This window comes from Leguminivora glycinivorella, chromosome 23 (genome assembly GCF_023078275.1).
Source record: "Leguminivora glycinivorella isolate SPB_JAAS2020 chromosome 23, LegGlyc_1.1, whole genome shotgun sequence".
NCBI lineage: Eukaryota > Metazoa > Arthropoda > Insecta > Lepidoptera > Tortricidae > Leguminivora > Leguminivora glycinivorella.
This window is the reverse complement of record NC_062993.1, coordinates 11,046,659-11,072,869: the sequence shown is the minus strand read 5'-3', so window position 1 is coordinate 11,072,869 and position 26,211 is coordinate 11,046,659. Positions and strand designations below refer to the sequence as shown.

Sequence of the window (26,211 nt, the reverse complement as noted above, 5' to 3'; positions counted from 1 at the left end):
AATAGATTGGTAACTGAAGTGATTTTTTACTACCTCATTGGCAAGCAAGCACATACAGCACCTTGATGGCAAAAAGTCTACCTTTGGACGCCTGTAGCTCTAGAGGTGTTCCAAGCGTATTGCCAACTCCAACACCCCCCCTTACGTTGGCGCAAATTTATTTACAAACAGGAACACAATACTATTATGTGTCGAGATTGCGATATTGTAAGTGTGAGGTCAGGTTCTTGGAGTATGTCCACTCCTTTTGGTTGCCATATTTTGGCAAAGCAAGCGTTGAATTTTCACTTTCGTAAAATGAGATTTTTCGTTTTCACCCCTTTAGCTATTAAGCAGTTTTTTTTATTAAACAATTAGTCAAAAATTTCAAGATACGTCCAAAGAAATGTTATTCGGTGCAGAACAAATTCACTATGTTCCGATGCAACAATAGATAGGTTTGTCTCAGGAACATTGTGAACTGCCTTCCGTTGTGCTCACGCACATTTGTCACGGTATTTTGCATGTGTAGCATCAGTAGAAAAGTTACTACCAACAGTTTCATGGACTGTTAATTCATAAACAAGTGTAACAGTATGGTAATTAAAGCCGTTTAATTTGAGTCTATTTAGTATAACATTTGGATCTGTTTGCAAAACATTAGCATCATGTTTATTTAGTTCAGTCTCGACTCATTTACATTCGTCGCATGTTGATGTGTATCGATTTATATGTTAGTACACGAAAATAAATGTCCGACCGAAAATGTATTACTTGTATTATGTAGTGTTAAAACGATAAAAGTAAAATAGTCCATATTTGCTAACAGTACATTCGAAAGTAAAATATCATTCCTGCAGGCCTATTAACGAATCCGTGCGCTTATAACAATTTTTTCGCATACATTTCGCTTCGATCGTCGAGATTGCACCTTACGCACGCGCACGACGGAAAATAATTGATCGCGAACGCGCCCAGTGGAAAGAACCAGAGTTCTAATGTAAATCAAGTAGAATACCAACACACGTGAAGGCACCGGCAAAAAAAATGCACACACGGACTTGAAGAAGCAAGCACCGTGACCGTGGATAAAAATGATCAGCAGTGCATTCGAGGGTCCATTGACGAACTAACCACCGATGAAGGTGGTGCGGATCGAGGAGTGGTGACCCACAAATGGATTGGTGACTTTAGTGCTGAAGTGTAGTGACATTGGTTCAAAATGACTGCCATATTGTTGATCGCATGTATGGTGGTGGCGCAGGCGAGGGCGGGTATAGTTGAGTTGAGCTGCAGTGATAATGCGACGTGTATAGAGAATATGGCGAGGGAGTTTGTGCGGAGCATGCGGCAGCAGAGGGCAGTGAGGGTGTTCGACGTGCTGACGATCGAGCCGGTGATGACGTCAGGGATGCGACAAGCGCGATCGAGGCAGGGGTTCCTGTCGAAGTTCCTGGAGAGTCACGCGTTCAGCTTCGACTGGAACGACTGGTCGTTTCGGTTGACCAAGCCGGAGGAGAGGAGCGGTGTCGTGGACTTGGAGGTTTACGAGAGCAGAACTGCTAAAGGTTAGTGCTGTAGACATAACATATTCAAATGTGAGTGTGTTTAGCAAAACGTCCCACTTTGTCAGTTACCATTAAGACGAGATTAACTTGTATCTTTACATATTCAAATAAACTAACGCTTTTAGGTGCAAATTGATTGGGAAATTGTAAACTTATTAATTGCAAAATATTTAAGATTGGTCGTAAAGATCACTCATCAAAATGTGACAACAGTAAATTTAACTAACAGTTAGTAAGTACAATAAATATGCTAGAATGTAATATGTACAATGAACACCAGATACTTGATTTAAAAGAAAAACATAACAAGGTATATTAAATACGAGATAAGATGAAATAATTAATTTTATCCGAATCAGTTTTCCAATGACTTTCCGAAGTTACAAAACTCACAAAGCGTGAAAATCTTAATTAATTCGAGGTGTCTAGATAGTTTCCAAATTTCGATGTAATGAATTCGAAGAAAATGAAACTTCATTAACAATACAAAGATAAGTAATTTTACCTATTTTAAAGTTAATTAAAGGAAACATTTTTAGTAGTAATAAAGTAAAACCATTCTAAACTAATCGTTAAAGATAAAGTAAACTAAAATTAAGACTATCTAGAAATAAGCAGATAATTAAGTTACATTCCGGAGAACCTGACCAAAAAGTGCCAAAAATGCTAGCAGCATTGCCGCGTTGCACAGCCAGCGAAATTTGTTGGACAGTCACCGGCATAAATAAGTGATGATTTATGTACCTTGTCGCTTTTAATCGTTTGAAAATTTCGTATGACATTTCAAAAACGCTGTTAAAGTGACAAGGTACAGAAATTATCACTAATTTATGCCGGTGACTTGACCAGGTAAGAGCCGGATCAAACAAAAAATTTGCAAAGGAAAATACCATGAACATATTAATTCAGCTTTGATTGAAAAATCATGGTTCGGTACTCATATCGTCACACATGCCTTGTTCTAAGCTTAAGAAAGTAATAAGTAAATTTCGCCACTTATAGCAATTTTCGCTGAAATGGTTTGTAATAAGATTGTATTTAGAGTGAATTTGTTGGTCACTTAATTTGTTAACGAGTTAATGCATTTTGTAAAGGTGGGTGTACATTAGCAGATAGTTTGAATAGATTACTTGCTCGGATTTGAATGAGGAATTGAGAGAGGTTTCATTATTAAGGTTCAAACATAATGCTGTTTACAAAATAATTAAATATCAAGGCGAAAAAAGCAGCAATATTGTATATTTGAATTCAAGTGTTATGCTAAAAGATATCGAGAAAAGGATACGGCCGTGCTGCTTTTTTGCTCGACTTAGGGGTACGGTAGAGTTACTGCACTCCCCTAGATAGGAATGGATTCTCTTTAACTCACTAAGTTACATGAGAAATCTTACATTAATTTAAAGTAAAACTTTGCTTATGCTTCACAATTACAAAGATTGCAAACTCGAGACATCTACGACAATATATTGATTGTTACTCAATTTGTTCCGACACGCTTTCTATAAGATTTTGATAGTTCATAATTTGAATTTGTAAATCCTGCGGACGTAGCACACTAGTTTGGATAAACTTTATCACATCGGTGCGTCCCTATCGCACTTACAAATAGTGCGAAAAGGACGGCCGGACGTTATATCGTTTGTCACGCGACCATTGCATGCCTGGTTATTGTGCATATAGATAATGAATAACCTAACCACAAAATTAAAATTTAGAAAAAAACCCCGACCGCGACATAGCAGACCGATTTTCATGAAACATGGCTAAGAACACTCCCGACTAACTCAGCTTTCAGACACAAAAACTAAATCTAAATCGGTTCATCCGTTCGGGAGCTATACGATGCCACAGACAGACACACAGACAGACAAACAGACAGACAGACACGTCAAATTTATAACACCCCGTCGTTTTTGCGTCGGGGGTTAATAAATTAAGATATTATAAAACCGCACATAACACACATCAGATAGTATTGTATAAATTTCCGTTTGATAGTTTCAATCGTTGAATTTTCAACATGAATGAATATTTATCAAATTCCGTGTTATACGAGTAGGTACAATCATTTCCTAAGTTTTTTATTTGTCATAATGACTAGACCGCCTAGCAAAAATCACAATAGTTAATGTTCCTTGTAATAAATATATATTTATGATATAAATTTAAAATTAAGATGGCGAATGGTTAAATGCTATGTAATGTCAGTACTTCTTTATGGATCGGAGAGTTGGACTCTGTCCAAACAAATGTTATAAAAACTTGATGCCTTCGAAATATGGATATATAGACGCATGCTTAAGATAACTTGGCAAGATAAAGTTACAAATCAAGAAGTACTAAAAATAATGAAAAAGAAACAAGAATTAGTACTTACGGTAATGAAAAAGAAAACAGCTTATTTTGGACATGTATATAGACATGACAACTACAAAATTGTTAAAGGCATAATAGAAGGAAAAATCGAAGGTAAAAGGGACAGAGGAAAAAAAAATAACCTGGATGGATAACCTTAGGAGCTGGACGGGAATAGACGCTACCGTGCTGGACAGAAAAACTGCAAATAGAGAGGAGTTCCGGACTGTGGTAGCCGACATCCGAAGAGGATATGGCACCTGAAGAAGAAGAAGAATGTTCCTTGTAAGAACGAAACGCAACTGGCTCTGTCGCACCTATGTCCCTTACTTGAAGCTACCGGGAATTTATGGTCAAGCTATTGTGTCAAACTGTAGCAACCCTAATAATTGTTACGTATAAATATGCGCCGACCGAAGCAGGAATCTATAGGGACAATGTCCAATCACTGGTCATAGCTGTTTTTCTCGAAGTCGTGGCCAAGCAAAATTTCCTCGTGTGTGTACGCCGCTTAACCAATTCCATACCGATGACATGCCAACCAGTAATTAGCTCACTTTGCTGTGAAATTAGTCTCCGGCTTTCCTCTTGAGGAATTTCCGTTATTGCGGATTTTCTTTTTCCGTTTGAATTTGACGTCGTCCTTTCATTTTGCCGCTACAGATTCTCAGTGTGTAATTAGAAAATAATTATTTAATGTTATCTTCGGTTAGCTCGATAAATACTCATAAAAATTATTTAAGCGTAAATATTGTGGTTTGTTCCGGAGGTCGCGGGTTCGAACCCCGGTTCGCACCAATGAATTTTTCAGAATTTATGTGCGAAATGTCATTACTCATTTGATATTTGCCAGTCGCTTTTCGGTGAAGGAAAACATCGCGATGGAACCGCACTAATTCCAATAAGGTCTAGTTTACCCTTCGGGTTGGAAGGTCAGATGGCAGTCGCTTTCGTAAAAACTAGTGCCTACGCCAAATATTGGGATTAGTTGACAAAGCGGACCCCAGGCTCCCATGAGCCGTGGCAAATGCCGGGATAACGCAAGGAGGATGATGATTGTGGTCAATATTAAAGACGCAGGAGGAATGGGGGTGGTATTATTTTTAGTAATATTTAATGACATCGAGACCCTCTAGCACAACTTGCCTTGTCGCGCATGAGTCCATATTTGAAGTCGCGATTGATGTATGTACTCAGTACTAGATTACAGGTTATGCATCAAGGCTACCGGAACGGAATCGCTTATTAGGGATTTAACTATTAACACATCCAACGTTTCGAACCTTTACAGCTTTTGTGGTCAATGTTAAATATACAGGTACGTGATAAATGTAAATTTATTAAACGTGGTTTTATTCATCTTTATACAATTCCGTAAAATATATATATGTCAAACAGAAAAGAGGATAGAGAACATCTTAGTAAATTGTGTCCTTAACAAGTCAAATACTTCACGGGTATTTTGAATTTAATTGTTGATTACGTAAATTTTAGAAGTCATTATTTATTATACTGCTAGAGTGTGGCTAATGAAATATTGCCCCAACTTTTGGCGGGAAATTCAAAAAATCTAGGGCTGGTCACATTTGGTATAGTAGGAGATATAGTTTTGATACTAGAAAATATTTTTGTTTTCTGTGCACACTTATATTGAAAATCAATAGAAATTGCTAATATATGTACAGAAATTTGACAAAATCTGTTAGCATTTGACGTATTAACCTAAAAGTTTGACGATGGTTATTGGCATTTAAATATTAATAATTAACGTGTATTACAAGTATGGATGAAAAAATTAAAAGTGCCTGTTAGTATGTCTCACCACAGTTTAAATTAGACTACTATGCCAAATTTCAACTCCAACTTACAACATTTGCATTTGCTTGTTTGCTCACAGGCAAGACAGAGGCCGAAAGATGTGAAGTCTCCAACCCGCATTGGGCTAGCGTGGAGACTATATAGCCCGAGCCCTCTCAGACATGAGAGGAGGCCTGTGCCCAGCAGTGGAACGTATATAGGCTAAATTATATTATTTATTTTATTTTTTATATTTTTATATCAAATTACTACTGACCAGTCACTTCACTGATTTCTTCTAAATATTGGTTTTTCGTAAGTAAGTCGTTACGTTCCAATATTTTTATTTTATTAATGCTTTCCAGAGCTTCGAGTTTCTCCTTGTCTTTACACTCTTTTCCTGTTTATGAGATTTAAGTTTTATTATATTCACATACTTAATCAAAGTTATAGGCAAATGTTAGAAGTAGTACTTAAAGTATCAAAATATTAATAGAGCACCAACCTACTATATTGTTTACGACTTGTAAACATTGCAGTTTTTCATTATATGCCGCTTCACGTCGACTTCGCTCTTAGTTGTAATTATTTATTAGCTTAAACAGCAAATTGCGGACCTCGCTTGGTATCGTCATTGTTATAATATTTAAGATTTACCCTTAATAACCCGCGAACAATTTGAATAAGTGACATAAATTGACAGCAGACTTTTAGCCTTTTTTTTAAACCATAGACAATTGGTGATACCACAAGGAAATATCTGTCAACAATATTTGGCTAGCCAGACTCTATGAGGATGTATCTCCATTCGATGGAGGGTACATTTGGCAAGGTACAAAGATAATAGGTGGACTGTTCTGGCAACCAATTGGAAAAGTCCTCTTGGAAAAATAAACAGAGGGAAACGAAGAAAAAGGTGGAATGATGACATCATAGAAACCGCAGGAAATAATTGGGAGCATATTGCGGAAAACAAAATCAAATGGAAGAAGATGGAAGAGGCTTTTACCCTCAAGCGATCACACATCAATTTACAACAAACAAAATAATATAGCAAAATAAATATGGGATGTGTGAGAACAAAGCTAAATAATAAATGAGGATGTATACAAGTTAATATGCACCAATATCATTCATAATGTTAATTATAGATCAACTTGATTAATTTATAATTATTCCATTAGCAGCAATAATAATCACATCTGTTAGGTACATACAATACACGCGTGTATTGCTATTGTATAAATAATCAGTATTGAGTAATGACGATAATTATTAATTACTCGTATTATTAACTTCAATGAATTTTAGTCACACATACAAAATATTATCCGTGTAGTAATGGGTAAAGAATTTTACCACTCCTTACCTCCCGTGGATGTCATAGTCTAAGGTTCATTTGCGTTGTAGGCGATGGGTTTAAACCTCTCATATTTTTTAAGGGACTAGCTACACACAGGTGACGCACGTGGCGGACGGACGGACGCCAGCGCCGCACCGCCTGCGTGTAATTTAAAAAACGTCTCCTCAGTACATTTTGTATAGGAAAAAATAAGACGCGCCACACCCGTTTCAGGCGCGCGCCGCGTCGCTTGGGGCGCATCTTACGTCTTCCTTCGTCCGTTCCGCGTCTTACGACGTGCGTCGCATGAGTGTGGGTTGCCGCTAATATTAATTATTTTGCTTTTTTTTTACCCGTTATTTGCTAAGAATGTCATTTCAGCAGTTGCATTTGCTCTGTCTACCCTTTTTGGGAATACAAGCGTAAGTTTATGTTTCTCTGTATGCAGTAGTCTCTTAAAGTCGGACTAAACTTACTCTGCATGCTAACGAAAAAATGTGGAACCTCCAACGTCGCGTCGATATTTTATTTTTATTCGTGTAAAATGACCTTAAACTGCATGCGCCCTCTAAACGAATTAAATTTTGCATAATATGCCTATTCCCTTATTTGATTTGTTCCCGGACTCGATATTATTGAAATAGAATATCAATCGATAAAACAAAAAATACATTCGTAAAAGAGCCAAACCCACACATAAAATCACCTATTCTACTGAAAAAACCCTATCACTGTAAGCAATGTACGGTCGACTCGACTTACAAACAATTTCACAAGCACCCTCACAGGTAAACATGCCAAAACATATATATTAACAAGTCTCTGAGACAATGAAAATAAGGCCTTGTATACATATTTTTGGAATGTTTATTTGTATAGATGTTTGTCTTTGTTTGTCTTTACGTTCACAATGGTTACTCGTGCCAGTTAGTTGCGTATGTTGATGGAACCGTAATGGTATAATCAGACATCAATTCAGTGGTTTAGAGGAATACAAGCGTAACAATATAGGAAACTTACTGTCAGTAGGTTTGCTCCAAATGTAATCCACTAAAGTAAATACGAACTTAAGAACATTTAATTATTTAATTTATTCATTTATTTAAATAATCATCATCCTCCTTGCGTTATCCCGGAATTCGCCACAGCTCATGGGAGCCTTTGACAACTAATCCCTTGGCGTAGGCACTAGTTTTACGAAAGCAACTACCATATAATCTGACCTTCCAGGCCTTATTGGAATTAGTCCGGTTTCCTCACGATGTTTAACTTCACTGAAAAATGACCGAAAACCTCATTGATGCGAGCCGGGGTTCGAAGTCGCGACCTCAAGATCGAAAGTCGCACACTCTTACGGCTAGGCTAGCAGCGCTATTATTATTATTTCTTTAAATAATATTGCAAAAATTTAAAAAATATAATAATGTAGAAATGGTGGCCTTAATGCCTAATGGCATGTACAAGTCAACCGTCGGGCCAAACAGAGACATGCACCTAACAATGGAGCAAGGAGAAAGAAGCGGGTCTGAACTTTGGATGGCCGCCGTATCGACACATATTTTTTCAAACAACTTCGATCTCCTTATGAAAAAAAATTAAGAATATAGAGCAAAATTATGGAATATAAGCTATTTTTATTTCAAATAAATATTAGTAATATTAATTTAATAAATATAATAATCAACTGTACCAATTTTTCGACCACATAAGTACATTATAATCAGAAGACAAGGAAATTCAAATAGAAATAAGAAATGTTATTCAAAAATTTCTAGCAGAAGCCAATTTATCAAGAATCTTTAAAATATGAAAAGACTGTCTAGTACTGAGATGGAAAACCTTTTCTAGAAAATAAATATACTTATTACAATTGATTGACTGTAATTGGCAGTGACAACTGATTTTCTTTGAATTGTGAAATGTCACTTTCATTTTATAAACTAATACATTTCAGATATAAATTGATAAAATATTGGAACGTTATTGCATTTGACGTATAAAATAGTTAAAGTACCCATTGATTAGGTTATAAATTACATCAGAACAATAAATAAAGTTTCCATGAATGATTTTTTTTATCATAAAGTTCAAGAATGAAATACCTATGCTATATTTTAGTATCGGGTGATACCGGCAAGGACATTTATTTGTGTGATTGAGCGCAAACGTTTCTTCCTGAATCATATTTTTTTTTTATACTTTTAGGGGCCGGTTGCATCAAACTGTCTGTCACCCTTAAAGCGTTCCTTAAATTTTATTGTATGGGAAGTTCCATAGACATCTGCTGCGTGACGATGATGTGTTCAAATGTGGTTGATGCAACTGGCCCTAAGTATGATTTTATAGACACGTATATGTTAATCAGTTATATTGCTACCTAGAACCCATAGTTCACATAATTATGCTTAGTGTGAAACCTCGACGATCTGTTGAGGTTGAACAGTGTAAGGAGTAGCCCAGCATACAATAATATCCATAGGTATTAAGTGTATTAAATGAGAAAGTGTGTATGTGTCTGTTCTTTGTCCGTCTTTCACGGCTAAACGGAGCGACGAATTGACGTGATTTTTTTAGTCGAGATAGTTGAAGGGATGGAGAGTGACATAGGTTATTTTTTGTCTCTTTCTAACGCGAGCGAAGCCGCTGTCAAAAGCTAGAATTTTAATATTCCATTCTTCAACCCAAACAACCTATGTCCAAAACTTCCGTACACAATCCGTCCACGAAGCTTTTGTTAAGCCAAAAGGCACAATAGAAAACTCAAACACTTCACCACAAAATCTATCAATAAATGCGGTTGGACCTTTCACGGAATATGGGCTGAATAAATTATCGATAAGCAATTAATTAATTATGCATGGATACGAAGATAATAAATAACTGATTTCCTGATGGAAGTACAAATTAACGTTCACTTTGGTTCGCTCCACTGCCCGGTATAAGTAATGTCGGGTGCCGGAACTACCGCTTTGTATGTGACTCCTTTATGAATTAGAAAGAAAAATGGCAGAAGATTGAAATCAAACCTGATACGAATATGTATGTACAGATTTAAGTGGACAGAGTGTGTGTCTGTATAAATGTAGGTCTATCGCATTTGATTTCGGGTAATACCTTCTAAGATGTGAGCAAGATGTTATTGCGATATTATACTGATCTCAAAATAAAAACGTCGATATAAACTTAACTTCAAATCGGATTGAGTTTGGACAAAATCATTAACTAATTTCAGATATTTTTGTTGGGGAATTCAAACATTCTCAAGTCATAATAAATGTATTTAATTTTTTAGTACACCACACCACAACTTTTGAAGTAATTATTATTTTTAGTTCTTTTTTTTTCCATGCCCTATAAGTAATTATGTGATGTTTGGATACTTTATCGTGTAACGTAGTCAAAGGCCTAATTATTGTAGAGGCTACGTTTCTTAATGAAATGAAATGAAATGAAATGAAATATTTATTTTCCAAGTAGGCATATTACAATGCGCTTATGAACGTCATCTCTCGAACAAAAACTTTTGAACCTCAGTTTTAATTTGGCCTTTACGCCTCAGCCTCGAGAAGATTAATAAAAACTAAATAAAGACCTAACCTAGTATCAGAAAGAGGATCGAGTATTATAGAGAGTTACTGTCGATATATAAAGTAAAATGTAATCACAGTGCATAGACTGCAGGAACATCTCTCGACACAAATAAAGCTTAAACTTTTGAACCTCAGTTTTGTCAACCGAGCCTTTATTCCAGCGGTCGTCAAAAATGTAATATGTGTTAAAATGTCAAATATTAATATTAGCGCCATCTAGCCGAGCGTTCCCCAAAGGTGTAACGCCATCTAGGCCACCGTACCTATTTCTATATGGTTCTGAGGTTCGTTTTTTTTTAAACTGTAGCTGTCTCTACGGAGTTACAGTATATCTTTGCCTAGTATGTAACTATGTACATGCAGCTTTTTATTGGCTAATCACAACTCTAAATTTATTTTTCGTTCAATCATCACGTATCCTATTGAAGTCTTTGGTCACCTTAATAAACTTAGCAAACAAACCTCAGATAATATTTATATATTGGCATCACAGACCACCTCGTCTTCTAGACAAAGAATTCAAGCCATCTCAAAGTTACCAAATATGTCGCGTAGTGATCTGATGATGTCCTCCCAGACATATCCTTGGACGGACATATCCTGGCAAGCTTTAAATTTTAAATTATTTACTATTATTTGTAAACAAAAATGTTTAAACTAAATCTTTACGTGCAGTCATATATTTAGTATGGAACCGCAATAGATCGACCCAGTTGTGTCAACGTTCACAACCAATACTCGGGTAATTTAGGAATCAAAGAGTACATTACGATACAAGTGCGTAAAAAAGGAAGTTTGAAACGAGTGGCTATAGTAAAACACGACCGAAGGTAGTGTTTTAAATCGACACGAGTTACGAATTTCCTTTTCGCACGTGTATCGTACGACGTTTTTCACTACATGTGGCCCTCTGAAGTTTCAAACTGACAAGAATTGAACCACTTCTCGTACTAGTGCGTAAAAAAGCACCATCTGTACTGAAATAGTACATTTCGTTATAAGTGCGAGAAGTATGTCATTACTTCACGAGTCCCGAGACATTTTGCACGAGTGCGTAAAAACCAACTTCTCGCACGCTAAACAGCCAAAAAACTGGCACTTTTTGAGCAATTGTATTAAAATAGTACATTACGATACAAGTGCGTAAAAAAGGAAGTTCGAAACGAGTGGCGATAAATTAAAACACGACGGAAGGGAGTGTTTTAAATCGACACGTGTTACGAATTTCCTTTTCGCACGTGTATCGTACGACGTTTTTCAGTACAGATGAGCCTCCGAAGTTTCGACCTGGCATATAATGAACCACTTCTCGCACTAGTGCATAAAAAAAACACCATCTGTACTGAAAAAATAGTTTTAGGGTTGAACCTAGGCTGTTATTCTATGTAATGATGTAAGATGCTACGTTAGGCCTGATTTAGACGGCGTGCGAACTCGCATACGATTTTAATTACATTGCGGGCTGTTGAGGTTACATACAGTTTTGCACAGCCATCAAATACTGCAATGTAATAAAACTCGTATGCGAGTTCTCGTGCCGTCTAAATGGGCCCTAATTGCGTTGCTCATTTTGTAGTACGAGTATTCAAGACGCTACAGGAGCGAAAATGCTAAAATGGAAAGGAGCCCCCCTTTCAATTTGGGAATTTAGTAAAATGTACTAGTGTTATTAACTACATTTATCGAAAAAAAAAAATGTACATTCAGAACAATTCAGTTGAAATATATTGCGAAAAAATCTTTAAAATCGAGGTTTCGCTCTCGACTGTTTCCTCCTTCAAAACTTGATCAATCGGAACAAAATTTGAAATCCTGCGTAACAAGGAAATTGTCTGTGTCGGAAGGTTTAGTTTTTTTGGCTAATTGTTACCAATTTTGAATACCACACCTTTCTTTGCGCCATAATCAATTTAAGCCTCCGCCACACGGGCGCGTTTCGAGAGCGTTGCGTCAGCTTAGCGGCACGCGAGCTGAACGCGCGCTGTTTCTGCGCGTTGGCAGAGCGCTCCGCCGGCGTCGCGCCGGCGCATCGCGAGCGGTCCGCCCTCGGAACGCTTGTGCAGTCACAGATAACACAGCGCGTGTTGCGATCGGACGGATTTGCGGCATCATGAATTCGAACGTAGAAAGATAAATGCGAAAGTAACTCTGTCTGTCTGTCTGTCTGTCTGTCTGTCTGTCTGTCTGTTACACTTTCCCGCTTAAACCACGCAACCGATTTTGATGAAATTTGGAACAGACAATCTTTAGACCCTGAGACAGAACATAGGCTAATTTTTATTTCGAAAAAAAAGGGATGAAGGGGTTGAAAAAGAGAGATAGGGATAGCGATAGGGATAGCGATAGCGATAGCGATAGCGATAGCGGCACCTCTGGGTCGTCTTCCATCTGAAACTTATGACAGACTGTCTTAGAATAGTGTCTCTAGCACTTGAACAAGGGCATATCTCTCTACTCACGAGTAACTCCACATAAAATTCGACTCTACATAAAATTCGGCTCTACATAAAATTCGGCTCTACATAAATTCGGCTCTACATAAATTCGGCTCTACATAAATTCGGCTCTACATAAATTCGGCTCTACATATAATTCGGCTCTACATATAATTCGACTCTACATATAATTCGACTCTACATATAATTCGACTCTACATATAATTCGACTCTACATATAATTCGAATCGCAATCGCAATCGCTATCGCTATCGCTGTCGCTATCGCTGTCGCTATCGCTGTCGCTGTCGCTGTCGCTGTCGCTGTCGCTGTCGCTGTCGCTATCGCTATCGCTATCGCTATCCCTATCGCTATCCCTATCGCTCAGATCATGAGCGGATTGCGCGCGCATCGCGCGCTTCCCGCCAGCGTCCGGCGGGCGACACGCCGGCCGCCTGCCGGCGTCACGCCGGCCGCCTGCGGGCGTCACGCCGGCGTGTCGCTCCGCTGACGCGACGCCGACGCTCTCGAAACGCGCCCGTGTGGCGGAGGCTTAGTTTTTGGAAAAAAATGATGGGCTCTAGCGTCTTTAAAAATAAGAATATCAAAAGAAAACAAAACGATCAAACATAGATAAAAATAATAATAATCTGTGTTGAAAAACTCAGCGATCTATCTTCAAAAACCAGGGAGGAAATAGTCGAGAGCGTTTGTATGGAGAATTGACCCCTCCTGTATCGTCTTAACAAGTAAAATTTGTTAAACGGCTCATAATGCGGAGTCTGGGTGGTTTGTGATTGGTATTGACCTAAACTGTCTTACTCGCCCTCTGTCTAATCAAGAGCAAGCAACAAGACTGGACGGCGAAAATTGAAATGTCGTACGTAAACAACCCTCTACAAATATTGACTTTAGAATGCTGAAGAAGACGAATAAAGTGTTTTGGGGACGCGTTTTCATTGCCAGTGCCTCGTAGCCGAATGGCATTTCTGCGACGCGAAACAAAAACGAAACGCCGCGCTTCCAATTTTAAAGGTAGACATCTGTCACTCTCACACTGCTAAAGCGTGACAGACGTCTTATCCACGTGGATAAGTGATAAAATTAGAAGCATGATACGCCGGCTGGATCGTCCCGCCAATACGCAAGAGCGATAGAGATAGATATCTACGAGCGTTTCGTTTCGTCAGCGTTTGTGCCATTCCGCTACGTACCCTGAGTACATAGACAAATTCACGAACGCTCAAGATAATAATTGTCGGTATCGTTACTAGCTATACTATGCTGTCGCTGCGTGTGCGATTTGGTGGACAAAACTTTTTTTTTAATTTTTTTACCAGTATGAAATCAACATTTATTGGACAAAAATAACACTAAATATTTTACAACCAATTATCCGCAACGAAGGCTTCGTCATGAGGTTACAGCCATAAATCAGCAACAGGCGTCGTCCTTACACACAAACAATAAAGCTATGCGCAACAGGCTTCGTCATTTACCCATATGTGGGTTATTGCAACAACAACATACGCGCAAACTAACTAGGACCCGCCCGAGTCGTACCGGGCCCAAAGGTTCCCATCACACTAGCAGCATTTCCACGCTGTATAGCCAATGAAATCCCCTGCACCAGATACGACCCGGAACGCGGATCGCATTTTTTTAATTAAGTAGTATTTAGTAAAGTCCTTGAGCCGTGCGGGGAAAGGGGGGTTTGAAGGTATCATGTATCAGTATTTCGCCAAATATTTCGGAAACGATGCATCCTAACGACATGGTGATTGTAAATAAAATAAAATAAAAAATAAAAAATATTACAGGACATTCTTAGACAGATTGACCGAGTCCCACGTTAAGCTCAAGAAGGCTTGTGTTGTGGGTACTCAGACAACGATATATATAATATACAAATACTTATATACATAGAAAACATCCATGGCTCAGGAACAAATATCTGTGCTCATTACACAAATAAATGCCCTTACCGGGATTCGAACCTGGGACCGCGTCGTAGCAGGCAGGGTCAGTACGCGCTAGGCCAGACCGGTCGTCAAAAAAAAAGGTTGGAAAGGATTGTGAAAGACTAAAAGCTGATTTTTGTCACAAGCTTATAAAAGCTTTATATCTTTTTATTGCCGTGCCGGTTTTTTCCTTCACCGAAGTGACCGGCAAATATCAAAAGACATTGCGCATATAAGTTCCGAAAACTCATTGGTACGAGCTGGGGTTCGAATCTGCGACGCGATTGAAAGTCGCACGCTCTTACCGGTAGGCCACCGCTTCTCCATATTTATTATAGGTAAATGAATAAGTTTAACCAGTATATCAGCCCTGTATCGCCCATTGCTGGGGATAGGCCCCTTCTCCCGCTCCGGGGCTTGTCTCATCCAGTTGTGATCCGCAATTTTCCAGATGTCGTAGAGCATGCTCAGTGTATAACACAAAATATTCTAAGTTCGATATTTTCAACATGAAGTTTAGTCAGTTTGTTACTGCATTGAAACATGAACGATCTGTGTTGTAGCGTCCTTCTCATACGTCTATGTGACGCATTATGTACGTACAGACATATGTATTAGTTTAAAGATATAGTAGTTACTTTCTGATTGCTGAATTGCTTTGGATGATGCCAATTCTTTATTTCTGCATTTAATAAATTTCCCCTTTGAGCATTTCTGTATTAGTTACTAGTGGAAACTGTTTTGGCTCATGTTTTATTCATATTATTGCATGCTGTTTGTTTCCCGAAATAAATAAATAAAATAAAAATAAAATAAAATGTCTTCGACCCAACGGATGCCAGGTACCACTTACATTTGTTAGCGGCCACCATTCTGTTAACATTTTAGTCCACCTGCCATCACTCTGCCTAGCAACCGGCTCATATATCTCATTATACGTACATATACTAGTTTTTGCTCCCGGCTTTACTCGCGTTAAATTCGTCGTAAAGGAAAACAAATTGCGGAATGCCCTTTAAGCCCTTACTTTCTAAGGATCACTTTCTATACGTAAAGGAAACTTCGTCCAGCACTAAAAATATTTTATCCCCCGTTTTATGTTTCCAAGAGAAAGATAGTGACCTATATTTGTGACGTGATAAGAAAAATTGTATCTTTAAAGACATAAATGAAAGGTAGCCTAGTATGTGAAAATTCTTACAAGAACAACCTGTAACTACATTATCAAAAATATGAATCAACATAGTAGGTAGTCTTGACTCAGTTTGTATACGCGTCCCTTCAACTAACTCCACTTAAAAAGTCAAGTCAATTCGTCGCTCCTTTTTGCCGTGAAAGACAGATAAACAAACAGACACACACACTTTCCCATTTATAATATTACTAGCTTTAGCAAGCGGCTTCGCTCGGGTTAGAAAGAGACTAAAAGTAGCCTATGTCACTCTCCGTCCCTTCAACTATCTCCACTTCAAAAATCACGATAGTTCGCTCCGTTTTGCAAGACGGACAAACAAACATACACACACTCTTTCGCAATTATAATATTAGTATGGAAGTATGGATTTCTTTTGTCAACAACTTCCCAAAGAAACCTTATTAGCTACGTGACGTAGCTACATAATTAAATGTTTTTGTACGGGACGTTATTTGATCGTTATTTCTTCCTTATTCCTTGTTTTTGTTATTTTGTGTAAAGATGTTTCTTTACAGATGTTTACCGTTTTATTATTTTGCCTATATTTTTCCTTCTAATCGTTACGTTATCCTGTTTTTGAAATTGAGAGTAATTTGATTCTACTTCCACTCCCGACTAACTCAGCTTTCAAACAAAAAAAAAAAAACGAAATCGAATTCGGTTCATCCGTTCGAGAGCTACGATGCCACAGACAGACACACAGAAAGACGAACAGACAGACGCGTCAAACTTATAACACCCCGTCGTTTTTGCGTCGGAGGTTAGAATATAAACTTTCCAATATTTTCATCGCGTGCGCTGTAAGCTAAATACTTCAGCACATCCTGTCTCATCTAGTTTACAGTAATTAGTGGGCTGGCTTTGAATCGTTTACTCGCCGCTTAGTGCGGCCAGTCACGCGAGTGGTTAGTAGGACAGAAAACTGGAGAAAAATGTATTCTGTTCACTTTTTATTTAGTTTCACCTGTCTTCTTGTCTGTAATTAAATCTAGTTGAATCGACCCAATTTCTTAATGTCATTAAAAAGAAACATTAAAATAGTTATTTAATTAAGACGCTACAGGACCGAAAACGCTAAAATGGAAAGGAGGCCCCCCTTTCAATTTGGGAATTCTAGTTTAATATACTAGTGTTATTAACTATTTATTTTATTTATTGTTATTATTAGTTACAGTATAGGACTTATAATTAAAACATATCCCTGCAAAACTGCATCTACAGTTTGTCTGCAGGTATGAGTCTCTATTTAGCAGATATTATGTAGATTAAACTACTTATGTATGTACTTATAATTTAAACAATATTAATTACATATTTAAACACTTAAATGACATTTACACGTTTGTAACTGTCATTTAAGTGTTTGCAAGAGGTACAGTTTTAATGCGTTTTTAAATTTTTTCTTATTTGGCTCATGCCTAATATTCTCGGGCAGACTATTTAAAAAGTACGGAATTCTTTTCTTTAAAGTTCTATCACCAAAATAGTTACTAACCCGAGGGACTTCAAATTTCCTCGCTGTTACTGTTCTTGTATTATGCTTATGATCCAATAGTATTGAGATATGTTCTCCATTGCCATGGTTGTTAAGTGCTAGGAGGAATTTATGTTTTAAGCTAACAGGTAGTATTTTGCAAATTTTAAAGAGTTTAGAATAGTCACCTTTACAATTCTGTCTTGTTTTTTTATTTACGAGTAATTTTAAAAATCTGAGTTGTAATGCTTCTAATTTATCTAAGTACGATTTAAATGTAAGACCATAGCAATCGAGTGCATAGCTCAATACAGACTCCACTATTGAAAAGTATAGGCATTTTAGTTGTATATTATTAGGGACTTTAAAACTTAGGTGGTAAAATCTTCCTAGTAAAATTCTTAGTTTATTACAGATATGATTTATGTGTTGCTGCCAAGAAAATGTGGTATCTACTTCGACTCCTAAATATGTGACGCAATCTACTTTTTCTATTGGTTTGCATTGACAATTAGTTAATTTATTGTGATAACAATTAAAGCTATGAGTATACATTGGCAACGGTGTCTCTGGGGTACATAGATAGGGTGACTGTATGATAAGAAGTTTTGTTTTATCCGAGTTCAGTATTATACCATTATCATGAGACCATTTAACTACTGAATTTATATCCTGTTGAACCATATGACAAATTTCTGTAATATTGCTCCCTGCACGTAAGGTGCAAAGATCGTCAGCAAACATATAGGCAGAACAATTTCTTATAACTCCACACAAACTATTTACATGCATTAGGTAACACACAGGTCCACACACCGAGCCTTGTGGCACTCCGCACTGCACCGGTGTATGGTCACTTACGTTGTCACCTATTTTGACGCGATATGATCGTGATGTGAGGTAATCACGGAACCAATAATTCAGTGGCTGCCCCACACCACATTCTTCCATACCATTTAAAAGGGTGTTGGTGTCTAAAGTATCAAATGCTTTTTTAAAATCGTAAAAGATTGCTACAACAATTTTTTTATTATCAAGGTGTGTGTTTATTTCATCAGTAAAAGCGGACAAGAGAGTGGCAGTGCTTTTGTTTTTTTGGAATCCATGTTGACTATTATTTAATATACAATTTTTTTGTAGAAATGAGCTGGTTTGATTTATAATACATTTTTCGACTATTTTATCTATGCTGGACAGTATGGATATTGGTCTATAATTAGAATGTATTTTACGGTTACCCTTTTTATGTATCGGACGGACTAAATGATTCTTTAAGTCTGTCAGGATATTTTTGTTCTTCTACAGATAAATTTATAAATTTGGCTATGACTGGACTGACTTTATCTACAACTAGCTTTAGGTCGGACATACGTGCGAGATCACTCCCCGGTGCTTTGTTTTTATCTATTTGATTAATTACACGTTTTACATCAATACTACGCACGGGTTTCCATCTCATAGATACGTCAGCTCTATTTACATAACTACTTTGTCTAACCATCTATCGTTACATGTATGTTTTATTTGTTCTATCTCATTTGAAAAAGTAAATGCAAATTTATCACAGACATCTTTTATACTACCTTGTATTTTCATATTATTAAGTATGGCATTATCTAATGAAGTTTTATTATTTTATTTATTGAACAAAAGAAATCATTAAAAAATACATACGTTTAGATCCACAGCGCAGGCTTCGTCATATAACAGAGTGTCCATCCACCTAAGGTTTCGTCAAAATAAAACATTACCATAACATTTTCCGCAACACGCATTCAAAATCAAGCACACAAAAAAAAAAAGGCAAACACAATACTTAATAAAACCCTTAATAAAGTTTTTTATTTTATAGACTATTTATTTTATCCCATATTTTTTTAATATTATTATTGCACTTTAATATACTTTGCTTATCATATTCATTTCTACATTTCAAAGTTGCCTTATTACACCTATTTCTATATTTAGTATAGTTGAGTCTTTTTAACATATTCTTTGGGTCATTACACCATAAGACAAACAATCTATCACGTTCTGAGATCATCTTTTTCAAATTATCACTTACCCAAGTCTTATTATTCCTAATGTCACAGTTTTCTCTAATTATTTGTGTTCTATAACATGCATCATAAATATTTTTGAAAATAAGAGTAAATGCCTCGTTCAACTTAAGTGGGCATTTTAAGTTTAACAATTCCTCAAAGTTAGTTTCTAACAACTTTTCTCTTACCAGCCGATTATCGAGTACTAGTGGGGACGTTTATCGACAAAAAGAGGCCAAACCTTCTTTTTCTTGACCAAAGCATGAAACTTGGCACAGTTGTTCCTTATATCAAAATAAGCCGATTAAGATCGGGAGCCTTCGGGAGCCTCCCCCCTGGGGCTCGGGAGGGGGGGTCAAAGTACCGCTTCACCCGGCTTGCTTTGAAAAATTCTAACATAGCCCGTTTAGTTCATAGGTCATGTTTGGTATCGTTTTCGAGTAAATCAATAACGTAGAATTCATTTTTCGTACTAAAATTATGATTTAATGGTAAATAAAATAAAAAAAAATTAAAAGTTTGAAATTTTCATCTACGATTTACAAATTCAAGTCATCATAAATGTCAAACTGTTTGCTTTTTCTACAAATAAAAAATATGATATGAAAGCCTATTTAATATAGATTATGAATAATGTAACTTTTACCCACCTTTACTAACGTAAAGTTTCATAAAAAAAACTTTAAGCCGCGCGGCGTCGGGACGCCGCGAGCGTAATTTTAACATACCTTTATTTTAAAAAACTCTATTAGAACCCGTTTAGCTATTAGGTCATATTTAGTATCGTTTTCGAGTAAATTAATAACGTAGAATTTAGTTTTGGTACTAAAATGACCATTTAATGTTAAATGAAATAAAAATAAAAAATAAAAATTTTCTGTGAGTTGCAAATTCAAGTCACGATAAATGTCAAACGGTTTGCTTTTTCTAAAAATATAAAAATATGATATTAAAGCCTATTCACAAAGGATAGTACGCGTTCACCTACGCGAGCTTAGACTGTCTGCGGGGAACGCGCCTCTTTCATATATTTGATCGCCAGTGTCAGAGGTGTGTTAATGCATAAATAGAAAAAGATTCATTATTATTGACGTGTCGACAACGGCAACACTCGGGTCGGACCACACGATCTAAAGACCGACTGTACCTGTTATTTATTCATTGTAGTGAATCCTGAAAGAAATTTATATAACAGTATTTTATACAATCGTGATATAATACAAAACTTTTCAGTCGAGTACCATGTGTAGTACGGTACGAGAGTGAAAAGCTTAATTATATCACTATTGTATACAATACTTTTTCTACGAGTCATCATCTTCATCATCAATGGACGGAAATATCACCATTCATGCAAGTTAAAATTAATGTCAATAGAGTTGTTCACCGTTGTCTCAACATCGAATTACCTAGCAACCAATTGTTTGTAATAACCGTCTCTGATTGGCCGATAACGCGACAGAAAAAAAAATGTGTTTCAGATGCAGGAAAATTTGCCAGGTATCGCAAATTAGTATAGAAATTGTATCAAGTTCTATTTTTGAAATTATTATAGTTAACTAAAGTCCATTATAATGAGCTTATTATAATTGAGTCGGAACTGCCATAGAGTATCCAACACTGAAAAGTTAGCACTTATAGTTTAGTCAGTGGTGTCCTAATTGACAGATTACTCATACTCATACTATACATTCCCTTCACAAAAACATAGCTGGGTACATATGGAACTGCATAAAAAAGGCTCTACCCTCTTTATGCAGTTGCATCGGTTTTTGCAACCTGATTTACATTTACATCTTGTAACTTCTAAGCATATACTGGCCACTTCAGTGTTGTCTGACCAGTGTGGTACCCATTCGTCTCCTTCTTCCTTCCATCCCCAAGAAGACGGACTTGGCAAATTTTGGTGTGGCACCAACGCCTGACTCCAAACAAGAACGCCCTGAGTCCCATTTCTCAAAACTGAAAGTTACAAGTTACAAGCGGAAGTCTCTTTCCAACTTGTCATATTAGACATTAACAACCACTTGTAAATTGTAACTTGTAGCTTCGAGAAATGGGCCCCTGGTACACTGCGCAGTATATGCTGATCCAAGGCAGCCTCTGAAGGAGGTATGTTCTCCAATTGTCGATCTTTTCTGGTACCTAAAGAGGTAGGTACTTCGACCACTCATTCACCGTTGCGCAACGACTTGGTCTGAAACAATATGTGCATTATCAATTTAGAGTCTACAACTATCAAATTACAACTTTTTGGTGGATCACGTAACCTTCAGTATTACCCACTTACGTTACGTATCATAGAAAATTATTACAAACTTTAGTAGAATCTGATTTGCCTCTGATATTGCTCCATCTTGTAATAGTTTGACACCTTGAGTGGCCTGGCTAAGCTTCAAAGCCAAAATAAAACGTTTCTAGATTAGACATAGTATGGGACAGGTACGATAAACGCAGCTTGAAACGATCAACAAGGGAGAAACATGGCCACCCAAGGCTTCAAACTATTACGAGATGGAGCAATATCATAGATAGGCTAATCAGATTCTACTAAAGTTTGTAATTATCTTGTATGATAGGTAAGTGTGTAATAGTGAAGGTGATCCACCAAAATGTTGTAATTTGATAGTTGCAGAATCTGTTTAAATAAAATGACAATGCACATATTGTTTCAGATCAAGGGTCCTTACGCAACAGTGAATGAGTGCCGGAAGAACCTCTTTACTAGAAAAGATCGACACTTGGAGAACATACCTCCTTCCGAGGCTGCCTTACTTCATCATATACTGCCATTTGTCTAAGACTGGGGCTAAAGACATGCCAACCACACCCTTGCTGCCGACGCATTAGGACACCACGGACTCCACTGCCAGTCTATTGCTGGCCGAATTTTGTGACACACTGCACTTAACGATTTAATCCGCAAGGCTCTCGGCACAGCGAACATGCCGACAACCCTCGAACCTGTCGGCTTGTCAGCAGCAGACGGAAAGCGGCCTGATGGTTGCTTGCTTTTGCCTTGGTTTCTGGAACGACCCTTGGCGTGGGGCGTGACCTGTGTGGATACCTTGGCTCCGCCCAACGTCTAACGCTCGGCCCAGAAACCAGAGACTGCTGCTGCAAAACGCCCAGTTTAAACGGGCAAATATGCATTTTTTAAAAACAACTACATATTTGCGGCAATTGCATTTGAAACATTTGGACCATGGTCATCAGACACCAAGCAGTTCGTGAAGGAAGTTTCCACCAAACTTGTCTGGGTGTTTGGTGACATAAGAGAAAAAGCAAACGGTTGACATTTTTGTTGACTTGAATTTGCAAATTATAGATGATTTTTTTTTTAATTTATTTACAATTAAATTATAATTGTAGTACCAAAAATAAATTCTTTGTTATTAATTTACTCGAAAACTATATCAAACATGACCTAATAGCTAAACCGGGTCTAATAGAGTTTTTAAAATAGAGGTATTTGAAAATTACGCTCGCGGCGTCCCGACGCCGCGCGTCTTAAAGTAATTTTTTAGTGGAACTTAACGTTTGTGAAGGTGAATAAAAGTTATATTTTTTATAATCTATATTAAATAGGCTTTCTTATCATATTTTTTATTTATAGAAAAAGCAAACAGTTTGTCATTTATGATGACTTGAATTTGTAAATCATGGATGAAAATTTCAAATTTTTTAATTTTTTTAATTTTACTTACCATTAAATTATAATTTTAGTACCAAAAATGAATTCTACGTTATTGATTTACTCGAAAACGATATCAAACATGACCTAATAGCTAAACGGGGTCTAATAGAGTTTCTAAAATAAAGGCATTTTAAAATTACGCTCGCGGCGTACCGACGCCGCGCGTCTTAAAGTAATTTTTTTGTGGAACTTTACGTTAGTAAAGGTGGATAAAAGTTATATTTTTTTACGCGCCGGGTGAAGCGGAACTTTGTAACAGGCGCGGGCGGCTGTGCCAAGTTTCATGCTTTGGTCAAAAAATTTAAGGCGCTCGCCGCCGCGATCGGCCCGATCCGCGCGCGCCGCCGCCGCCCGTCACTAGGCTCGGTTCCCATTGTATCGCGACTGACGTGAAATAGTGATCGGAGATCTTATGCGTGATTATTGCAGAGTCTATAATGGATGATGGTGTTCTAACGTAAATACTCGTATGGTCTATACGTGATTCTACAATTTTTCCCATAACTATTTCTCGTCGTGTTACATCCTTAATACATTTTATAAATCCGTATTCTGATAAAATATTTTCATATGCTGTAACTTTACTGTCCTGATTATTTAACAAGTTAATATTTATATCCCCACAAATTATAACCTGTGAACTTATAGGTAAGCTGTTTAAAAGATTACGAAACTCAGTTAAAAACTCTAATATTCTATCCTGTTTATTATAGCGAGGAGGTCTGTATATAGATATAACATAAACATGTTCATTATTATGATAAAATGAAATGGAAACACACTCTGCGGCTCGCATGACACTCGCGGTGGCCAGCGCACCCGTCTCGCTCGCACGCGCGGAAGAAATTGACCCCTCCTGTATCGTCTTAAATCAATCACGCCTGTATCCCATGAAGGGGTAGGCAGAGCACATGAAACTACTCAAGTTTCAGTGCCACTCTTGGCAAATAAGGGGTTGAAATAAAACGAAACTGTGACATTGAAGTGACAGGTTGCCAGCCTCTCGCCTACGCTACAATTTAACCCATACCCATAATTATTATTGTAAAATTTGTTTATTATCTTTCACTTGTAAAATGTACTTTTATTTGACCAATAAAAGCTGTATTCCGTAGGAGTTGAGTGGGATCTTATGAGTTAAATTGTGAAAGACGAGAGGCTGGTCACTGCAATGTCACGATTTCGTTTTTTTGTAACCCCTTATTTGCTAAGAGTTGTACTGAAACTTGAGTAGTTTCAATCATGTGCTATGCCTACCCCTTTAGGGGATTCAGGGGTGATTGTATGTACGTATATGTATATTATGTAGGTAGGTATTTGTTGGGGTATTGGTGAGTAATAACCATAATATGGTGACATAATAATGGTATTGCAGGAATAGCAGGCAGGTACCCTTCAATGATTTCTTCTATATTTTTGATTTTACAAATTAATTTAATTTTGCTTAATTAAATGAAATTTTACAATTATTTGAGATAGAAAGTGATTCTATATAAATTCGCAAAAATCGCGAGAGCGGCTTGTGTGCCGTGTCGTAGAGGATGGTAAAGTGGGAGAGGCTGTCGCCTAGAGATGTGTCAACCCGGTTTGCCAACCCGGTTCAAACCGAGTTAGGCTCAACTCGGCCCGACTCGGTTTGACAGTTCACCAAACCGGTTCCAACGAGCAGACGGAACGCAGCCGAACGAACGTACTGATCGGTCCCCCTCCCACATGACTCAACTCGAAAATGTTGATAACGAAACCGGCAATCGGTATCGGAACTGCAAGCCAGCGAGTGCAAGCAGGATAGCTGTACTTTCGCGCGGAAGTGGCGCCACGGCCAGAATCTGAAACACACTCCCGGTCCGCCCGACCGTGGTCGCTTTGGTTTGAAATCAATTATAACAGATGGTGCTCTTTTTCCTAATAATAAATGGGGAAATATAACAGTTTACAACTGTAATTAAATGCTCCCGCTATTCTGCCGTTGCCGCCCTTACCGATATTCTGTGAATTCTGTCTCCGTTACGAATATTTTGATGAAATGAAATATATTTATTTGCATTAATTTAGTTTCAGTTTAGCTCGTTCAAACACAACTTTAATTTTAAATAAATAAAAAAACACACGTTTATATCATGTGTTTCGGGCATAACTTGACTCGACTCAACCCGACCGACTTGATTCGTGTTCAATTTTGACGAATCGCTTCACACGGGCCAAACCTAACCGCTACATTAATACGCTAAGGACCGTCGTAGCAACTCGGTTTGGTCAAACCGGGTTGAAACCGGTTTACGTAGAAAATCAAACCGTTCAGCCCGGTTTGCGATATTTTCGGTTTGGCACATCTCTACTGTCGCCGCGCCCGCGCGCGGCTGCGTGGAACTCGTCCTCTTCTCGGGAGGCCCGCTAGATGGCGCTGTGCTCGCGAACAGTATTTATTTTGCAAGGTGGTTAATGGTTATATTTAACCTGCACTCTTGTTAACACTTTCGAAACCGGGCTCTACGCGGCGCTACGACATTTTCGCTACATACGGGGAAACCCATGTAATCGGCTACGCTTCTACGAGCGGTGTACCCGACAGTCGGGTTCTTGGTAGCGAAAGTGTTAATATTGATACGCTACTGGGCAAAAGATTTCAATATTGATGCGCTTTGCTTGGATCGAAAAGATAAACCTTGATTCTTACGAGTGTTTTAAGACACGAAGATTGAAAGTACAAGTTTTAGCACCGAGTGAAATATATTTTTTAGCAGAGGAAAAGACTAACTCCGAAACAAAAAAAAAT

General features: G+C 37.6%; 1 protein-coding gene across 1 annotated transcript in view; it reads left to right on the top strand.

Annotated features, from left to right (window-relative positions):
• Positions 1-809: 809 nt before the first annotated feature.
• The window catches only part of LOC125238218, a 51,104-nt gene continuing 25,702 nt past the window's right edge, over positions 810-26,211 (top strand). Inside the window, exon 1 of the mRNA XM_048145493.1 lies at positions 810-1,547. Within this exon, the coding sequence (XP_048001450.1) occupies positions 1,202-1,547 (346 nt within the window). The 5' untranslated portion in view covers positions 810-1,201. The remainder of the gene's footprint in view (positions 1,548-26,211) is intronic.